Source organism: Filicampus tigris, chromosome 4 (genome assembly GCF_054856515.1).
Source record: "Filicampus tigris isolate MCC_2025a chromosome 4, RoL_Ftig_1.0, whole genome shotgun sequence".
NCBI lineage: Eukaryota > Metazoa > Chordata > Actinopteri > Syngnathiformes > Syngnathidae > Filicampus > Filicampus tigris.
The window spans coordinates 5384295-5405619 of record NC_141220.1 but is presented as its reverse complement, the minus strand read 5'-3'; the positions used below and the strand labels follow the sequence as shown (position 1 = coordinate 5405619).

At 40.7% G+C, this 21325-nt stretch overlaps 1 protein-coding gene across 2 annotated transcripts; it reads right to left on the bottom strand.

Moving 5' to 3' along the window:
• Positions 1 to 620: 620 nt before the first annotated feature.
• Positions 621 to 20991, bottom strand: LOC147148273 (alpha-parvin). 2 transcript variants are annotated; one of them, XM_086029141.1, is made up of 13 exons: positions 20711 to 20991; positions 13349 to 13438; positions 12746 to 12816; positions 12218 to 12320; positions 11883 to 12023; positions 9638 to 9753; positions 9436 to 9494; positions 6065 to 6084; positions 5899 to 5960; positions 4983 to 5051; positions 4622 to 4723; positions 2706 to 2778; positions 621 to 1894 (listed from the first exon to the last, which is right to left on the bottom strand). In XM_086029141.1, the coding sequence occupies exons 1-13, from the start codon at positions 20847 to 20849 to the stop codon at positions 1818 to 1820; spliced, it is 1122 nt and encodes a 373-aa protein (XP_085885267.1). In that variant the 5' UTR covers positions 20850 to 20991; the 3' UTR covers positions 621 to 1817. The 2 variants fall into 2 exon arrangements, with proteins under 2 accessions (XP_085885267.1, XP_085885268.1); XM_086029142.1 differs by lacking the exon at positions 20711 to 20991 and adding an exon at positions 14037 to 14159.
• Positions 20992 to 21325: the final 334 nt, after the last annotated feature.

Below are 21325 nucleotides of genomic sequence, written 5' to 3'. Positions count from 1 at the left end.
TCCAGTCTCTCGTCTCTAAGTAGAAAGGCACTGTCTTCCTATCTGTCAATGCCGAAGAACCAATTGAAGGACTACGTAGGACATGTCACACTATGCGGCAAGATGAACACAAATTCTGACATGTCAGACTTTCTTTGTGGTGGTCGTGAAGTGTCCCTGACGCCAAACGACCAATCGTTGAGTATGTCACACTACATGGGCTACGATGCGTCAAGACAATTCAAAATCGGCTACGAGACACTACATTTGTCTGCGATGCGTCTGCGAAGCATTTTAGCCTTTTCGGTCTCATATCAAACATTTCCACCTCAGTCATACCTCTGTCACCACCCTCTGATGTTGTCAACGTTTTTTAACTGGCCCTATAAACAAATTTGTACCAAAGTGGAACATGATCCAGATTAAGGCTGCACTTTTTGACTTCTGGATGTGGTTCGTATTGACAATTTTGCAGCCGGGTGTGGACCAAAACAAAAAACCTGCAGGCGGATCTATGTGGCGGGAAAATAATCCATCCACATTGAGCTCAACGGCTTCTCAGCTATTTTCACTCCAAAGTGCCAAGGAGTTCAAAACATGTGGTGAGTTGACTGTTGACACACAAGAAAATATCCACCATATATATATATATATATATATTTTAATTTAGCTTTGATCTGTATCTGCATAAGCAGGAAGATAATGCTCCATGTCGCACATCAGCCACTAAAGGTTTATAATTAAAAAAACAGCCGTAAACTTGATTGTGCACACAAACATAGGTGATAGCTGATCCACAAACCGGGTGCATCCAGGATGAATTGTGGGTGGAGCATAGCACAGGACAACGCATAAAACGAACTGTGCTGCAATTTGGCACATTTGATTGACACAGTCCTGTGTTAGTAGTTCAGTTTCCACATCTGTGTGCAAAGACAAGTTTTTGCCATTTTTGCATGGCTAAACCTTAAGAAAATCAGGTCCCAAGTCTACAACAATATCACCTGCGTCATATAAGAGCCAACTAACATTTTGGTATCTTTTCTTAAAGTGGAAGTCAACCCAAACATTTTTTTCAAGAATATGTTCTATGCTTGCCCACTAGTTGAAACACGGCATTCTGATAAATATTGCATTTGTGGAATAAGAGTTACTGTAATCCACCTGTTTTTGGCCATCTCTGGGGGCGGCCATTTTGTCACTTCTGTCGACCGATAATGACGTCACAACTGCTCAGGGCTCAGGTAACGACCAATCACGGCTTAGCTTCAGAAAACAAGTGAAGCTGAGTTTGGTCGTTACCTGAGCAGTTGTGATGTCATTTTCAGTCAACAGAAGTGACAAAATGGCCACCCCAAAATGGCTAAAAAGGGGTGGATTTGGCTGCTTAACTCATATTCCACAAACGCAATATTCATCAGAATGCCGTGTTTCAACTAGTAGGCCTGCTGGGAACATATTAAAATATGTTTGGGTTGATTTCCTCTTTAAGACATCTGGGACATGAAGTAGTCAGTCCGATATCAAGTAGTGGAAGTTTAATCAAAGGCACTTCAAGCGGAACAGAAAAAGCTAAAAAAAAAAAAAAAAACATGACAGGATAAGTGTATTAAATTTACAATAAATACAATGATGTTTCAAATGTGAAACATTTGAGAGATTTGAACAAATGTTTTTCAAATGTGTCACACAAAGTGATGCTGCAGGGATTAACAAGTGTGGTAAAATGGTACATATCAATTAAAAAAAAAAGCATATTTCAACAACAAATTGATGGCTTTGTAAGATATAGCATGTGGTCCATTGATATAAAAAGTCTCCTTTTGTTGCTTCGGTCCTCAGTCTACATTCCTGTACCTGGTGAAGAGGTTGTAGAGGACACGGAGGGTTGATTTCAGATCACAGTTTACTATATCTGAAATTAGAAAAAGAAAAGCAGTGATACAGCCATCGTGACAGAGCAATATTCACAATAAAAGAATATCTTGTGATCTTTTTTGCTAAGGTTATGTGTGTTACACATCTGTCCACTTATATCTGAGTTCATAGACCACTTTAGTTGCTAAATATTTAACTAGCCAGTCGGTAACCAGGTAACACTGAGTTGTTTTAAGGTGGGTGTTCACTTAAAAAAAAAAAACATCTAATAAGTGGGAACAATAATGGTAGTAAAAAACTGATCTTACCTTAAAGTTGAACTCAACACAAACATTTTTGTTTTCAATAATATGTTCTATGCAAGCCCACTAGTTGAAACAGGGCATTCTGATAAATATTGCATTTGTGGAATAAGTGTTAATCCACTCGTTTTTAGCCATCCTCGGGGCGGCCATTTTGTCTTCTGTCGACTGAAAATGACATCACAACCGCTCACAACGACCAATCACGGCTCAGATTCAGAAAACAGCTCAGCCGTGACAAAATGAGATGGCTAAAAATGAGTGCATTTTGCTGCTTAATGTATATTCCACAAACGCAAAATTAATCAGAATGTCTTGTTTCAACTAGTGGGCTTGCATAGAACATATTATTGAAAACAAAAATGTTTGTGTTGAGAAAAAAATAAGTTTGGGTTGACTTCCCTTTAAGCAGAGAAAAAAATCTTTTGACTCAACAAAATAAAGAGTTTTTACAAACCTCATTCTTATATTATTAAACAAATAAAAGTGGGGATTTAAGCACTTTTGTGAAAGTCTCACTAAGATCATTGTGTAACAATTTTGTACCCTCCGGCCTTGGCTTTGGTCGCTCCAGACCTCCATCCTGCATCAGCTCGAATGAGAAGGACACGTTATGCACCTATGGCGAGAGTGAGCATTTATTACACATCCCACAAGCAAATCACCACTTTGCCCCCATGCATTTAAATGAAAGCCTAACACTGCTCTGTGCCAAATAGGAACCCGGAGGCAAAATGCCACAATACACCTAGTGTTGATTCAATGTCGTGTGAAAAGCTATAAATCGTCGCTGTCATGTGAAAAACACTTATCTCCATTTTTTAAAATGTTCTTATTTTTACGTGAATGGTGTTTCCGTGTTACAGATATCGCATTAATGTGAACATTTTGAAAAAAATTCCAAAATTGGACATAAGTGTTTTTGACAAGACAGCGACGAAATGTAATATATAGCAGTATACAGTGGTACCTCTACTTACGAACGTCACTTCATACGAAATTTTCAAGTTACGAAACGCCTCAACAGCGCTGCCATTGGCTAGCCTACCATCTTCCTGGCATCCCATTGGCTAAGAGGGACCTCCACCGTATGTGTCTATGTGTGTAGATAGATAGATAGATAGATGGCAGGTAGATATATATATATGTGATAGATATGTCTATGCAGCGTCCTCGTCATTCGCCCCATGAGGTGTTCCGATAGTTTGACGTGAATTAGAAATGAGGAAAAGAAAAAAAAAGGAGAAAATCGTTTTTTTTGTCCATACAAACAAAGCAAGAGATAATAGAAAAGTATGAAAGGGGGATGCGTTAGTTTGATCTCGCCAAAGAATATTACCGTAATCGACAGTCGCCACGTTATTAAATCAGTTCTTTACAAAACGCCAAACTAAAACCACTTCTGAGAGAGAACATGAACCAAAGAGGGCAAAAAGCGATGAGGACAGCAATTAAAAGGTAAACGACCATCATTTTTATTCTTTACTCTATTCTTTGTTTTTTACATAATGCACAACTCTCATTTATTGTGCAATAATCGTAACATGTAATTTGTTACATGTTTTGATGCATTTTTATGCTTTATAAAACATTTATGTCTGAATATTGGGGGTGCTTGGAACGGATTAGGGCATCTACATGGAAAACGCGTCTCTACTTAAAAAATGTTCTACTTAAGAACTTTCTTCCGTAACCAATTAATTTCGTAAGTAGAGGTACCACTGTATAATGAAATGGGAAAAATAATAATAAACCAAGATGAGTAAACCAACAGTACAAGAAAATCATGATCCAGGTTATGCCACAGATGCTACTTACTAGAAGTGATGGGATTTAAATATGTTTCATAGCCACTGCGTGTAGTCTTGTGCAGTAAAACAAGATGAGCTAGGTAAAACACGAGCAGGCGTTCGGGGCACACACACATAGACAAAACTGAGCCCCAAAGCCATCACTCAAGTCTTTCCCTGCGTAGAAGAGATTACAGATGCTATGGGCTCCTGCCTGTTCTTCCAGGCCAGACGTGTGTGTGTGTGTGTGTGGATGGGGTGTGGGGGGGTGGGGGGTTGTATGCGTGTGTGTGTGTGTGTGTGTGGGGAGGGGTGCGTGCGTGTGGATGTGTGCGTGTGGAGTTGTGCACATTGTATCAGGGATTGCCATTCTGCTTCACAGCTTGGCAGGGGTGGCTGGCCAAGACCGTTACAAAAGGCTACTGTGGTGTCTCCCTAGATTGCCTGTTTAGAATACCGTGGTACGAAAGAGGCCAACAGAGAGGAGAGATGGCTACGCACTGAATGGGCTCTGAGGGAAACAGATGGTATGAAACTAAGCTTTTGAGGGCAGACCCTGCCTATGCGTGCCTGATGCTCCTCAGAAAAATGGAGGATTGACTTAAAGTGTTTCCTCAACTATGCCAGAGTCAAAGATAACTTCAAAATTGAAAGAAAATTATCCCACTCAACCTTCTGGTCAAAATTTTCTGGTGTGAGGAAGAAGTTGTAGAGTGGCACAAAGTATCCCTCCAGCAGACCCATCAGCAACACCAGATAAACACCATCTGCAAACTGACACATGGGACAGGCAGGTAAACAGACAATGCAAACATTATGGTGGCAGGATGGTTTAGGGCAAAAAAAAAGTAAAAAAAAGTGATTCAGAAAAAAACTCAATTCAAAAAGGAGAATTAAATGGCCTAAATACATCAATTGCATAAATAAATCGATGCGTCCCTTTCCCATTAAAGAAGTCCAGAAACATCTGACCCCTTTTACCCTCTCAGACTGACTTTTACGTTTTATTTGTGTGTGAGAGTGTCATGCATACCTGTGTTTCCAATTCAGACACCTCTAAGTTGAGCTTGTTCAGGTGTTTATTCACAAACGTGATCAGTGTCTGTGAAAACACAAAGTCATTCACTGATCAGGAGACAAATGAATAATAAGTCAAGAACATGTTTTTCAAGACTATGTTCTATGCAGGCCCACTAGTTGAAACAGGACATTCTGATTAAGATTGCGTTCATAGAATATAGCAAAATCCACCAATTTTTAGCCATCTCAGGGGGCGGCCATTTTGTCACTTATGTCGACTGAAAATGACATCGAAGTTTCTCAGGGATCAGGTAACAACCAATCACAGCTCACTGGTTTTCTAAACCTGAGCCATGATTGGTTGTTATCTGAACCCTGAGCAACTGTGATGTCATTTTCAGTTGACAGAAGTGACAAAATGGCCGCCCCCTGAGATGGCTAAAAACAGGTGGATTTTGCTGCTCATATTCCACAAATACAATATGAATGAGAATGCCGTGTTTCAACCAGTGACACTGCGTAGAACATATTCTGGAAAAGAAAAAATTAGGGAATAAAAGGAATGGTGCTTGGACAACGGTGGGCTGTACTGCTGTGTATATCCCCCCAGTTGTGCTTCTCAAAGCACCCCTCGTACAGACCCAGTCAATGTTAGCTTCATTTGGAAGCAGGCTCAAGACGCTCCACTTGGGACCTCACAGTCCATGATGATTTGCTTTGAAGAGCTTAGCTGATGGTGTCTAATGTTGTATTTGCTCCAAAGTGGTGAATGTGTGTACTTTGTGGGAGTTCATTATTAAACAAAATGCTATTCAATGTTGACATGTTTACTTGTGGTTAACTGTCTGCTAAAGACATTTATGAGTTTGTTTTGCAGACACAGGGTCCCGAATTCATCAATCTGCAGTGCCTGTGCAAAGCATCATTACCTTTTTGACAACATTCAGTTTATCTGGAGCATGGTCGAACAGGGTGTCAAAAGCATCACGCTCTGTGGGAAAATGTGGAATAAATGATTAAATCCAAAAAGGAAAACAATATATAAACATAACTAGAAAAGGATAGTATATTGGGTAAGCTCTGCTAACAACATACCGTGTCGTCCAGAGAAAGCCCTGGTAAATTTAGAACAAGAGAAGAAAAAAAAACATCACAGGTCATTTCATGTTATTCACAATTTCACACTTGAATCTCTATAGAACATGAGAGAATGAAAGACAAGTGCTTCCAATTCAATCACAGAGGAATGTGGAGAATGGGAGGATTAGAAATTAATCAACAATAGACGTAGCTATGGCATCATAATTCGATTAAGCAGAGAAACACAGGTACATCTCGGGTATTGAAAGAACCTGGGCATCATCGGTGAGTGGTCCACAGTGACTCCATATTGTCACAACGTCATCGCGACGACAAAACAACACTGCTGGCTATTGATACAATGACTGACGATGTACAGCTGAAGAACAAATGCTGCCGTTCAAATGTGCCGGAGGAGGAGCCATCGCAGCAGGGCAGGTCAGAAGGAAATTACACTTTTCAATACAGTACACCGTGTGTGATCAAGGGAAGGCAAGTCTGGGCAATACTCCTGTTGCTGTGCTAATAAGTGTATTTTCACTGTGACCATGTTAGCGCTCGTGATCCTTTGTGTGTTTGCTGTCCTGCCGTAATCTCTTTTGTTGCTGTGGTCAGGTTGCAGTCTCTTGCGCCACAGCAGTCAACACATCTGACTTGCGCATAAATATGTGTGTGTGTGTGGGTGTGGGTGTGTAAGACATTCTTATTGTTCAACTACAGGTACCAATACTCCAATACTTGACTACTTTACACAGTAGAGTATTTATTCAATTAAACGTACACACAGTAAAAGGATGGCAAAAAGCCCATACAAGCAGCTATATCAAACCTCTGAATACTACCACACAGGCAATGAAAGGATGTACTGTAAATCCGTCCAATCACATATAAAAGGAAACCAATGCATGCTTTGATGCGTATTTGACCAGACCCGGCATTAATTTAAATGCCCACATTTCTCAATTTGGGTTTGTTGAGTGTATTCCCAAATTTCTGCCAAAAACAAAAAAAAACAACACAACTGGTTTTGTCGAACAAACGAAAGATGCATTACTGAATAAAAGGACTAAGGAACCTGTCTTAACAAACGTTGTGAAGAGCATGTGTGAATGTTGGAACTAATAGTTTTGTTTTGTTTTACTCTATTTGGCTAGGCTGCGATTGGCTGGCAACCAATTCGGGGTGTCCCCCGCCTACTGCCCGAAGACAGCTGGGATAGGCTCCAGCACGCCCCGCGACCCTTGTGAGGATAAGCGGTATCGATAATTGATGGATGTAATTGGCTAGGTTCACACCGCAGGTCTTAATGCTCAATTTTTTGGGTTTAAGCGTTCATATTACATTATAAATGCGACCTCGGTCTTATCTGCTGTATGAACACATGCGTCGTCAAAGTGGGCCGCATGCGCAGAAGGAGAGACGACATCACTCCCGACGTTATGTTTGCGGAAGTAAATGTGGTCCAGCGTGTCGGGGCATTTATACAGTGAAGCGATTAGGTAGGATGTAGAAATACATAATTTGGGGAAAATCACGAGGCGACGCTTTAATATCTCATTTCATAGAGACATCACTAATGAGGATGTCACCTCATAACCGTGCGTAAAAAAATGAATCGGTCTGAGCCGTGGCTGAATTACTACGATTGCCATAAACGTCCACTTTATGCTTCGTGTTTCAAGTGGGATTAAATTAAAGTAAAATATAAAGTCATTAAAGTCATTAGTGTTACCGGTACTCAAAACAACTTTGCAGATTCGATCCCCTGCTGGCAGCAGTTTCCCTCTGCCTGCGCGGAGCATATTTTGGGCTCCGGATGACGTCAATGGCGGATATATGTGACCTGGCCGTTCAGACCGCGAACGCATTGGAAAAGATCAGATACGTATCCGATCTAGGACCACATATGAAAGCGACCCAGGTTCCAGTTGAAAAAATCGGAATTGAGCCGTTCAGACTGTCAAAAAATACATGTCGCATATGGACAAAAAAATCAGATCTGGGTCGTATTTACCTGTGGTGTGAACCTAGCCTTTGACTCCATGTCACAACCAAAGTTTGCATCCTCCCATTCCCTCAATGGCGGAAAATCGGAATGGCCCCTGAAGTCCCGCAGTCCCTAACTTCACCTCTCGAGTAGCAGACAAAGTTCGGTCTCTAGCACTTCTGGCTAACACGTGGATGAAGTTCTTAAAGGGGAAGTCAACCCAAAAATGTTCTTTTCAATAATGTTCGATGCGCCTCCACTAGTGTAAACATGTTATTGTGATTAAAGTGATTGTTTTGGAGAAATCAATAAAAAAATGGCCAAATCTGACTGAAAATGACATCACAATTGTTGAGAGCTCTGGTAACGACCAATTAGGGCTCACCTGTTTTCTCAAGCTGAGCCGTGATCGGTTGTTACCTGAGCCCTGAGCAACTGTGATGTGGCAAAATGACAGCCCCCTGAGATGGACAAAACTAGGTGGATTTTACTGCTTAACTCATATTTCACAAATGCAATATTAATCAGAACAGCTATTGTAAATGCTGATGAACCGTGTGTGTTTATTGTTAATATTTTATCTCATGTGTTCTGTAAAGTGCTTTGTTACAGCTGCATCTGTTGTGAAAGTGCTATATAAATAAAGATGAGTTGAGAGAGAATGCCGTGTTTAAACTAGTGGGGCTGCATAGAACATGGCTGACTTCCTCTTTAAATCGCTCAAGATCACTAAAAAGTCTACATTTAGCCAAACTGATTTTTTTTTATGTCCCGTGTGAAATGTTAATTTAATGTTTTAAATGAATATTCTCAACATATTGTCACTGAGTTGAGAATACATGACAAAGCCTGTTTTAAACTATAGCCGGGGCAGTGGTAGGGTGGTCGTCTCCCAACCCAGAGGTTGTGGGTTTGATCCCCGACCATTGTGACCATGTCGAAATATCCTTGAGCAAGATACTCAACCCCCAGTTGCTCCTGATGCTGCGTCATCAGCAGGTAGATGAGGTACACTGTGAAGCGCTTTGAGTACCAAAGATAGAAAAGTGTGATACAAGTGACAGCCCATTTACCATAGCTGATGCCATGGCTGAACTTTCATTGAACACACTCATTATTCATGTGCGCCATGCTCTTGAGACCATCATCTAAATTGCTTAAACTTGGGCAGTCACTGTGGCTCACTGACTATCTTGACACCTCTCGTGCTTTCCTTCTCAAAACATACTGTCATACATGGAAAGCCTTTCTGCTCTGTGTGCACGTCATCAGTGTTTGAGCCAAGCCTGAAAGGATATTTCCTAGTAGAGATGCAACGTTTGGTCGCCGGTATGACTTGTACGCATTTGGATTGAAATGAATAGTCTATTACCGGTACTTGTTTGGTTCTATTACTTACTCTGTGTTACCAGTGATTTCTTCTTGAATTTGTCTGGATTGGAGGATGCCCTCTCTTTTCTGAAAGCCAGAGAAGATCAATGTCATTATGACAGGAAAATGATGCCCAACATATTTGTAAACACTTGGCAGTAGTTTGTAAAAAAAAGAAGAAAGATGTAGTAGTACAAAAATGCGAATGCTAGCAGAGTGTTGACACTCACCTGGACCACAACTACTTGAATAGAAACATGGTCTGGCAATCTGATTGGTGCCCGGAAGTGTTGTGACAGCGCTACCAGCAGATGAAGGATGGCCACTATACTCTTCGCGTGAACCGCTTTAAGACGTGAAAGACAAAGAAGTTGGATAGTGTCAGTGATTCATCAAATGAATGTTTGTATGGCAAAATCAGAATTAGTACTATATAGTAGCTACTACATGTGTCCGTTATTCTTACTTAAAACAAATATTCAATCTCACACCTAAGAATGGGTTTTCTGCTTTGAATCCCTTTAGGATTTTCAAGTTTTGTGTAGTATTTTTAAACATTAATTCATTTAATGGAGAACTAATACTAATGGAGATAAAAAAAAAATCTGGTAATGATCATTTGAAAACAATAAAATACACACAAAAAACAAAGAACCAATAAAAAACATCTGACAAATGAAGTTATGCAATGAACAAGTTCATTAAATCTTTGCTCAGTGTCGCTCAGAAAAAGACAGAATAACACAAAATTGGTGCAATTCTTAGATTTCTTCTGGTCACAGTCTTTTTAGTAATACATTTTGATTTAGATTAGAAGAGTTATTGGATGTAAAAGGGAGCACTGTTTTAAGTGCTTTTAAGTGAGGACAAGTAAAAGTCAACTGCTTAAAATCAAAGTCAACATAAAAGGACAGCAGAACCAATTGGATTCATTGGTATTCATTCATGTTTTTGGATTTTTTTTTTTTTTTTAAGGAAAATGGCTGGACTAAGCATGGCCGGAAGTGAATTTTAGTCCGGCCCACTAATCGGCCCTCTTTTTAGGCTTCTTTCTACTCCCGCCTTGGCGCAAGCAAAAACTGCCGCATTGATTCACATGACCGCCGCATTGTGCTGTTGGCGACAGGTCTGCGACACATGCCACGCACACATCAGGAATTGTTGCGATGACATATAGTTTCGAGAGAGGAGGAGTGTGAGGATGCAGCACGCAGCTCGTTGCTGCTGCAAAGCAAACTAGTTTGGCAATAAAATTAAATGCATGGTCTAGTCATTTTGGTCCCTTTATGGTTGTAGCAGGCACGATATCTATTGTTGTCGCTGTCTTTTTGAAGCGACGGCCCCTGACTTGGAACTCAACTGTTTCAAAACAACTTGTGTCTAGGAGTATATTAAGCTGCGCGCAACACTCAAGTATGACGCTGCCACATCAAGGTGGAGTTCATGCACTTCTTTAGGCGTCTTCTACTTCCGGAAATACGCCGTAGCAAACCTGCTGTGTATAGTGGTTTGCTGGTATGCTTTTATTTTGAAGGCCATGAACGAAGGGAAGTGTGGAAAATAAATGAGTAACTTGTTGAATGCGACTTCTGGCCGTCTGTTGGACACAATTAATTATACAACACGACAAAACCAATCCCGGGGCTCGCAATGGAAGTAAGCACACGCAGTTGGGTAAGTAGTAAAGCACTAGTGGCGCATTTTGAAGGGTGTCCACAGCGGGTTTGAATAGTAAATTAGCCAGCTAATGATCCTTAAAAAGCCTCTGCCGTTAGCATCTCTCCCGCGGGGGCGTCAATCACGGACCCTTTTTTTTTTTTTTTTTTTTTGGGCCGGGGGGCCCAACGGGACGAGGGGTGATATTTTTTTATGAATAAAAGTGGGGGGGGGGTTCAAGTGCCCAGCTCTGCTAGTGTGTCTTAAACTTCCCCAAAGCTACATTGCCTCTATTATCTACTACATGATTGCTATTGCTCTTCTCTCTCCTCAGAAAGTATGCAGGGTTTGACTTAGCCTAATATATGATTAGATACAGTATGCTCTAGTCCATGTCAACACAGAAAAAGTAATGCTTCTTTTTCAGATCATTAGCTAATAGCTATAAAAGAAAGTATCAAGGTAACATTCAATCCAAAAATAAAGGTTTAGTGAGACATTTAGTGAGTCTGTAGTAGACATGGTTGTTAATAAAGCATACGTTTGCCAAAATTAAGGGGCCACAACCTTCTGTTAATCATCAGCCAGCATAAATATTAAAAATATAGAAACTATTTAAAAGTTCACCTTGCTGGTTGAAAGCAAGCTCTGTAATTCCAATTGCAAAGCAAATGATGTTGCAAGCTGGGTTTGTAAACTGTTGAAATATACTGGGAAATATACAAACATTCCTTCTGCACTACTTTACCTAATGAAGCTGACAGGACAGCATAACATGTTGATGACAAAAGTGCATGAAATTGGGAGGGTGCCACTTACAGTCAACGTTCCAGCGAATGTTCCTGGTGGAGAGTTTGAGTGAGTCGTTGATCCGTTCTAAAACAGTCTGCAGCTTCTGCTTCTGCGCGATCTCTGACTGCGTCACCTCTGCCACATTGAGTTTCTCGCCCTCTAGCTTTTCTGAAACCCATCACAGGCTTACGAAATAACCACGGCAAGCAATTACATAAGCATATCTCATTTCTGAAGAAGCAAAAAACAAACCCAACAGCTTTCTAAGATGAAATAAGTGAATACAGGGAATCGTACTACTGGTACAGATTTTGGTGTAAATGTTTGAAACCTGCCTCGGTAAATGTGCTGGATGAACTCACCAAATAGTTTCTGCAGGACCTGCCCATCATAAAGATCTTCAGCCAGATCCTTCACAATGATCCTTTCGCCAACGAGAACATCATTTATCCAGTCGATCAACACCTATGTGAACACATGACAAAATGTACTGCATTAATGTAATCATGTGCTGCCTGCTAAACATAAGTACGAGCAACTGAAACTTGTTTGTTTTTATAAACGACACAATTTAGCTATAAAGGTGTTTTCTTGCTCCCAATAAGGTTGTCACAGCTTTTCATCTGTCTACATTTTTATGCTTTTATTATTTTTTTCAATTTTAACCTTAAAATTATTTTAAGGTTTCCCTTCTTCAATTATATTGATTAACGAACAATCATGCTACCGGTACGACTGCTGGAGAAATGTTTTGATTCTATTTATTTTTGGTAAGATTCCCAGCCCTTCTCGCAACTCGGGTTGGACTTTGACGTCTCCAGCTTGTCTCATCATATGTGGGGCGTAGACTCAAGTAAAATGTCGGCATGCTTGTTCTTGTCACCACTGACCTTCATAAGTTCTTGCAGTTTGCGGTCGTTCTTGGAGTTTGGATCCACCATGGTACGCACTTCATTCTCCTCTAGAAGATGAACATGATGTCAGCTGTGATCTAAATTTTCTTACGGCAGATCAACAATGTTGACGACAATGTAGTCTCTTAATTTTCTTTGGTGCGATGACGGATGACTCGTCAGCTCAATGCGTGACTGACACACCTTGGGACATACGGTAGATGGCAAGGCTTTAATTACTATGCTTAATTTTTGTTTGAGAGAACACAAATGTGTTTCATGTCATACTGAACCAAACTCAACCTCCCAATGGAAATGGGGCTTCATTTCCTAGATCGATATTTTCCCTGCTTGGAGGCAAGCGTGAGATTTGTGCATGTCAAAACCAAGCAAAAGTCAATCTTTGCATATTCTTCAGGGCATCCCAGATAATTGACAGTGTTTGTGCCGCATTATGGTTCGAAACATTTATATAATCTTCATTTAACCAGTGTTATTGTGATAATAGATTTCTAAAACAGTCTACAGATTCTGAAGACTCTTCTATTATTCAAGTAGGGAAGCTCTTCGTGTGTAATTGAGGGACTGTGATGCAAATACCTAGCATGGTGTCCTCAGGGTCAAGCTCATAGTGGGTGGGGCTGAGAGGAAGGTTGATGGCATTTATCCCCTCTTCCTGAAGCTCAGACACTGGAGTGATGAAAAACAGACATGCATGAAATAAAACAACATAATTTTGATGTCAATAATCATAAACTGGCTGATGTCACTGGGTAATTCAAACTCCTCTATTTTTATTCTATATGTATTACGCAGAAGGTTTTCGTATCACAACCCACACACATAAATTTGCCAGGTCGGCACTTCAAATAAGAATATGTTCTCAATTGCCTTACCTGAATAAACAAAGGTTTAAAAAATACAGAATAGTACAACAGCCTGCAGGCAAGTGGCCACTGGATTACAGGGCTCAGGAGACAGACAGTCCAGATTTCCATATTTTTGCAACTATCAAAGTGTACAACTTTGCAGGCTCAGTGAATGCCACACCAATTCAAAATATGACTGAAAATGTGTGTGATGACAAACAATTCAGTCAGTGTACTACACACCAATTTTGATGACAAGCTACACATAAACAAACACCACATACGTTAGATACACAACGCTACATATGGTACTCTGAAGTGAGAGCAGAACCGGTTTATGTAGAAATAAATACTGTCCAGGAAAATGAAAGACATGGACAAGGAACTATCTAAAACAAGACAGCATAATATAATATTACCTGGATCAAGTTTACTGCACCACTGCTATGTCCTGTTGAGTGCAGCAAAACAAAATCATGGTAATGCTAAACCTCCGATTAACAGTAGATTGTGGACGCAGTGGATGGAAGCGCAAAACACCTCCACCTAGTGGTCATCTGTTGTCAATTCTACATCAATATGACAGCAATTGAATTATGTTGATGTCATATTGATGTTGAATTTATATCAAATGCCCAATGGGCGTTCTCCAGAGACTTCATTATTTACCAGAAAAGCTCTTGTGGAACACACTAAATGCCTTTTTTTTTTTTTTTTTTTTAAATCAGAAAGTGATGACTGGCGAATGCCAATACAGGCCTGGTTTCAGAAATGTTTTGCTGAGAGTCAGAGTCAGCTAAAGACAAGCAGTGACACTTCCTGCTTCACAACAGGCCTTCTCGCATGACCAGCATGCCTTTCTTCTCAGTTTGTCAGATAGCTGAGGAGACTCAACCTTTCAATGCTTTGATGTGTCGGGAGCACAGAGCGAACATCCTGTGAATGTCTTTGCCTTCATCGGAACGGCATCTGCATAATCAACACCATCCCCTGCATCACTGACACACACCTTGTTTACATAAACAGGCAATTAAAAATGAACTTGAATAAATGTGTTTCCATTTTTATTTTTTTATTTTTTTTTTACTTTCTGGGCCTGATTTACTAAGACCCCACATAGCGGGCGCTGAATTCACTCACTAACAGATTTCACACACTGTTGGAAACAGATATCAAGTGGTCAAGAGAGCTATATTTGCAAGAGCTTTAGGTAGCTCTGGTTTTCACTAAATGCAAAATGAAGTTTGAAGTGATGTAACTGGAAATATTAGTGGAATACAAACATTACTGGATTACAGAAAAATAAATGTATTTCCTGATCATTTGGGGGAAGCCAACAACAGCATAAAAGCCATGTTTAGTTTTAATGAACTCATGCTGAGTGCATGACAATTGGATGCATCTGCCCGTTCTGTGTGAGATTGCGTTTAAAATGAGGGAGAGCACGTCAATGCAACAAACATTTTAGTTTTACTTACTAGTTAGTTATCCAGTATTTGGGTTTTTTTCCCACCAAATACTTACACAGTTATTTGGAGGACTATCTTTTAATCTTACTTAAATTATATTATTCCAATGTATCAGTACTCTTACATGAGTACAATTTTGCTACTGTAGCCACTCTGCAGAGCTGGGCATTCATCTATCTATGCTTTCGTCCGTCTATGAGTTCCTGTCTATATTTCAGATCCGTCCTAGGGTGGTCCTTCCAAAGGGGTAAATTTTAAAATTTATATTTTTTCAGATGCAACTCCCTGAATTTGTTGGAATAGTCGGAAAAATTCCTCTGGTGAAAATGTTCCGAGTTCTGACTAGATTTACCCCTGCCTCAATGATTAGGTTAGCCTCATCTCGTTTTATGGCTGACAAAAGGACAATAACATATCAGTGCTGAAGTTTAAAATGCTCCTTGTTTTCTCAATCCCACTGTGTCCAGGGATGGAATTTTCCAAAACAAAGATTGTCATTGTGGTAAGCCAAATCAATACATAAGGGTTTTGGTTGATATTTGGTTTTTCACTGTAGTCACGTTGTTATACAGCATGATGTTTTGATTTGACATTTGGCTGAGGTGTTATCTTTAAATCATGGCTGCAGCTAAGCAGAATTATTCGATTGAAGACATTTGTGGCTCTTAACTTCACTCTGAAGAAGCACTTGGACTTTCGATCTCCCATATTGAGCAAAACAAGAAGTCCGAGAAGGAGGCAGTGAATGATGCGTCGAACATTGTGATTGACCATTGCAATGAAGAGACACTACCCTGGCAAGAATAGAATAGCTTCTCAATGAGTTAAGGAATGTCATACAAAACAAGGGGCAGGGTGATGCTAAGGCAATCCCTGAAGAAGTCTTTAAGAAATGCTGCCAATGCCTTAAACATTGTCACAAATGAGGAGGATAAGGCATTTCTTTTTGCTCAGCATGAGCTAACCAGTGATGAGCAGCAACTTCTCTTTCAGGTTGTTTTGCGACATTCTACATAATTCCCTTTTGCACTCCAAAAAGAAGAGTTTTGAAGGCCGTGTGACAGTTTAACATAGAGTTTAACAGACAGTCCAACAGCATCAGTGTTAAAGTTGATCAGACAATTTAATATTTTTATGTCAAAACTGGGGAGGCACGGTGGTCGACTGGTTAACATGTCCGCCTCACAGTTCAGAGGTCGTGGGTCGTGGGTTCGATTATGGCTCCGGCCTTCCTGTGTGGGGTTTGCATGTTCTCCCCGTGCCTGCGTGGGTTTTCTCCGGGTCCTCCGGTTTCCTCCCACATTCCAAAAACGTGCATGGTAAGTTGACTGGACTCTCTAAATTGCCCCTAGGTGCGATTGTGAGTGCGGATGTTTGTCTTTGTGTGCCCTGCGATTGGCTGGCAACCAATTGAGGGTGTCCCCCGCCTACTGCCCGAAGACAGCTGGGATAGGCTCTAGCACTCCCCACAACCCTTGTGTGGATAAGCGGTGTAGGTAATGGATATTAAAACTGTTTTTTAATACACATTTCAATCATTGTGTCACAGTTACCTCTAGACAAAAAAACACACCTTGGGTGTCTTACGGGCAAAATTCAAAGTCATTGAGGCAGTGGTAAATCTTGTCCGATTCAGACAAAACTTCACCAGAAGAGTTTTTTCAACTATTTTAACACATTTAGAGGGTTGGAGCTTAGAATTTCCAACTTTTAATTTTAAGGACCACCCTAATCCGCCTGGTCAGTCAGAGTCAGCCAAACGGCATCGAGAGCGGACTTTACCGGTACCACGTCACATGCACGTGCCCCACTCCAAACACGCAACCAAACCAAGAAAAATACTAAATAAAACAGTGTTGTATACCTTTCGGTCCCACAGATGCAATGACATGTGTCCCATTTTGGTTTTATTTCACCAATCACCACGCTATGCGTGTGCCTGTTGGATGCGCTTGGTTAGTAGATCAACTTCAATATCCGATTGTGTGAGAAACCAAGTGTGCATGTGGTTTTGCACATGCAAACTTTTCGCGAATCAGGCCCATAGGTAGATTTTATTTGTTGGGGGGAGGGGGGAGCAATACGGCTTCTAATGAAAACACTTTCAGGCCATTTCATATCGAGAAGAAAGACATGAATCTGAAAATCAATAAAAGTGGTAACAGTGCCTTGTTCAAAGGCATCTCTACAGTGCTCAAGAATCAGACTACTGTTGTAATGTGGCCATCTGATTTTGTTCTTAAATGAGAACAGTGAAATAGAGGAAAAGATCCGGTTCTCTTTTCCTGTGTGTCACTGCACTGTAATGTAATTGCAGTTATGAACGAGTGAATTCATGAGGAGCACTACAGCCAAATGAGCACCGGGTTGATCCAGAAACCTGTTTACACTACATTTTCATGTCTTCTATGAAATATGTGTCTGGCTCCTGGCAACAATAAACATTTGTGCTGCTTTTGGAATAGCGTTTACAGTACACGACCAGCCCAAATTTGATTTGCTGCCCGAGCAAAGGGAACCCGAATCTCACGTCATCAGTACCCACACTGTAGATTGTCAAGTGCATTACTTCCCTCCCCTTCATTGTCAGTGCTGTAAAAGCAGAAATACATTTGCAGTCAAGTAATAACATCAGTGCATATGCATCACATGCATCACAATTAAAGCTTTCTGTATAGCTTCTCTATATCGCCGACCTGGTGGACAAAGCGCTCCACAGCCCATGTCTGTACTTCGATGGGCGCTCTCCCTTGGAACTCATCATCTTAAAGTTGAGTTCACAACTCGAAAAACACTCAGCCACAAGATGTATTTGTCAAAGTTGCCCTCAGCATAAATACTTGTGTATTACTTCCCTTGCTTCTGTCCAGCAGTGTCTCCATCACGCACAGTTGAGATCTGTCTATATACAGAGAACATCCTTCCTAATGTTGTCCATTACACCTTCTGACCCTCTCCTCTATCTATTTGATTCATCCTTTCCCATCCCTATTACTATAGCACTTTAACATCCTCATCCTGTCTTCCCTTTAGTTCCAGCTGGCTATTACGCCGCTTTACTATGGCAACTACGATGGCGAGTGAACATAAGCGTCACAGTGACTTGAAATTGAATCAATGATCGGAAAAAAAAGCCAGCAGCCAAGGCCTTGCATCAAATCATAAAACACACACGAACCCACACCCTCTGTATGAGTGTGTGTGTGCATGTGTCTCTTGTCCTGCCAGCATGAATTTGATGCGATTACATGCAACAGCAGAAAATGAGGCTCAGCTGTGGAACAGTAAACCGAAGCAGCACCAAGTAATCATCCATTTAAAAGGAGACCTTTCCACTTGAAGATCATGCTCACACAGGGCAGGAGGATTAGATGACACTTCCGATGACATCATTTAGCAAGCGCTTTTATTTACTTACAGCTCTGGCCTCTCCAGGAGTTTTGATTGTGGTAATGGCGTCAGTTTTAAGGTAGTTGTGTACATGCAGCAAAATCTCAACTTGTAATTGCATTATCCAGCTGTGTTAGCTCAAATACGGTGTTTGTACAGCACCATGATCTTCCTAAAGAAATAGCCACTAAAAAGTTCCTATACACAGGGCTGGGCATTCCGTCTATCCGTCACTGACGGACGCCCGTTTTGCTGACGGTTGACGAATAACGGAAAAAAAATTAAAATAGACAAATTTAGTCCGCCATACGTCTGCAGTCTGTCATCAGTCTATTTTACGCGGTAAGGCTTCGATGGCCGCAGCAATAGTGGGGAGAAAATAGTGAGTTGTTGTTGCCTGGGGGAGGACGGAAGGGTACCCACGCTGCAGAAGGATGACGAATAACAGACACTCAATTTGTAGTAAAATGGCCAGCTCTGCCATATTTATTTACATTGAGCCTCGTGATGATACGCGGATCAGATAATGGATGGATGGATGTTCATAATAATCTTTGTACTGTGTCTCTGATGCCATATTGCACTATATATTGCTACAATAGTAATAGTGCTGCTCATTCCTTGTCACTGTTTATTAAAAATCGCTCATTTCATATTTTTGAGTTCCATTACCATTCCTTTCGACTGCACACTCACTCTGCACTTTCTGCTCTCTTTGCACTTCTGTTTAGATGCTAAACTGCTTTCTGCTTACGTACTCAGTACTTTACTTGTATTCTGTGCAATGACAATGTTGAATTTAAACTAATATACAGTACAGCTGAATAGCCTTGCAGTCATGCAATTCTGGAACCAAGCCATTTTTGGGGGAGAAATGAACCTCTAAAGTAGTTGCACAGAACCACTGTGTCATGTATGGTGTCATACAAGTCTCCTCCTATGGCTTGAGAGGGTCGTCTTATCCTGAGAATTCAGTTCAGCAAGCATCTACGTTTTTTACTCTGGGCATATATTTTGCCTTTGGGTATGTGAAAAGGTAAGAGGCACATTCACGTCATGGTGAAGTAATAGAATGCAACGACCTAAGTTCAATGCAAGTGCATTTTGAAACACACGTACTACGGTGCCTCAGAGAGACCGTACTTCGCAAGCAGAGGAATACTCCCAGTATTCCCTCAAGTAATGAAGTAAGTGCTCTGCATTTGTTACACATGCTGTTGTCATGATGTAGAGGAACTACGTTCACTAAGTTCATCTCCTTCCGGTATCTGAAGCAGAAAGATGCCAGCGAAACATGGCAGGCTCCTGTAGGGGGGCGGGGGGCGGGGGGGGCGGCGCCCCCTATGTAATATAATTAGCAATTAATTATATATTTTAAAAAGTACATTGTGAAAGAACTTTTATTTTATTTTTTTATATATTTTTTTTTACATATTGAAATGGTGAGGTTTTTTTTTTAAAAAAGAATGAGCACTGTCAAAATCAAAACATTCTAAACAAGGTCTTTTTGAGATTCTTAGTTCAGCGTTCTGTTTCAAGGTGAGATGCATAAGCCACTTCAAAATTGCAATGCTAATTCACATTACACCATCAGTAATTTTAAGAGCTACTGTGTTGTTTTGTTTTCAATTTTTACTAATTAATGGCTTACATAGGTTTTTGCTTTTGCCTGTGCCATTCTGTCACCAATATTTATAGCTGTGGATTGTTATAGTGAGCATATTGTGGAATGTACCGTATAAATAGAACTTTTGTACATGGTTGAATAACTATTGTTACATTATTGTAATTGAATAATTATTCATTCCTATGGGGAAAATCTTTCCATATTTGACCATAAACAGTGGCTACCCAACTTCCAGGTTTTGAGCTTCTTTTCCATTGTTATTGTTGAAAACCAGAGTTAGTGGTTGAAGGGAGGCGAGCCTTGTCAGAGGGAACGTCACAAGTGAATTCTTTACCTTACATGGATACAGAAACGTAACTCACACAATATAGACAGTGATTGCTCAGTATTGTTAGTCAGACGTGATTACATGAAAATACATGACTTCATAGTCAAGCGTTATCTCATTAGTGTGCTTACGTAATGCTTTTTGGATTTGCCCCCCATCTCCCTCATTAGAACTGTCGACTACTTTTGCATGTTGAAACTGGACTTATCATTTCATCCCACTAGGAACTAAAATAAATAAATAAATAAAAACAACACGGCGATTCGTGGATCTGTTTACCTTCTTTAGCTTTCTTCCTCCTCGCCAGAGTCCCACCTAGTTTTCCAAGGAAAGAGTCGTCTTTCTTGCGAGAAGACGGAGATTTCGGCGTTGTCGGCGATTTAGGAGAGGACGGCGACTTCTGAGGAGAGGAAGCCATTGTCGGAAAAATACTTCAATACTACGCCGCTTGATTCAAACTTTCGAAGTTGACGTGGAATTTAAAGTTTGTTGGATAGGGGCTGGGGGGGAAGGAAATCCCGGTCGACTCCCTAAAGCGGAAATGGAATTCCACACTTTTCCTCTCGAAGTTTGCTGAGAGTGAGAGGCCCCGCCTCTCTGGAGCAACATCAGGGGGAAGATAAGATAAGATAAGAATGCCTTTATTGATCCCACAGTGGGGAAATTTTCGTTGTTACAGTAGCAAAGATATAGGTCACACAGGGGCGGCGGCATAATGTGGCCATTAATGTATAACATTGACGGCAAACATTTCCCAGCGACTCATCGCGGGAAACGAGCTGTGGTGGCCGGACTCAATGGATGGACGCAGTCTGCCCCACTTTTGCACATTGTTTACTGTTTTAAAGGACTTGATAAAAATAATGATAAAATAAGTAAATAAAAATAGAACGA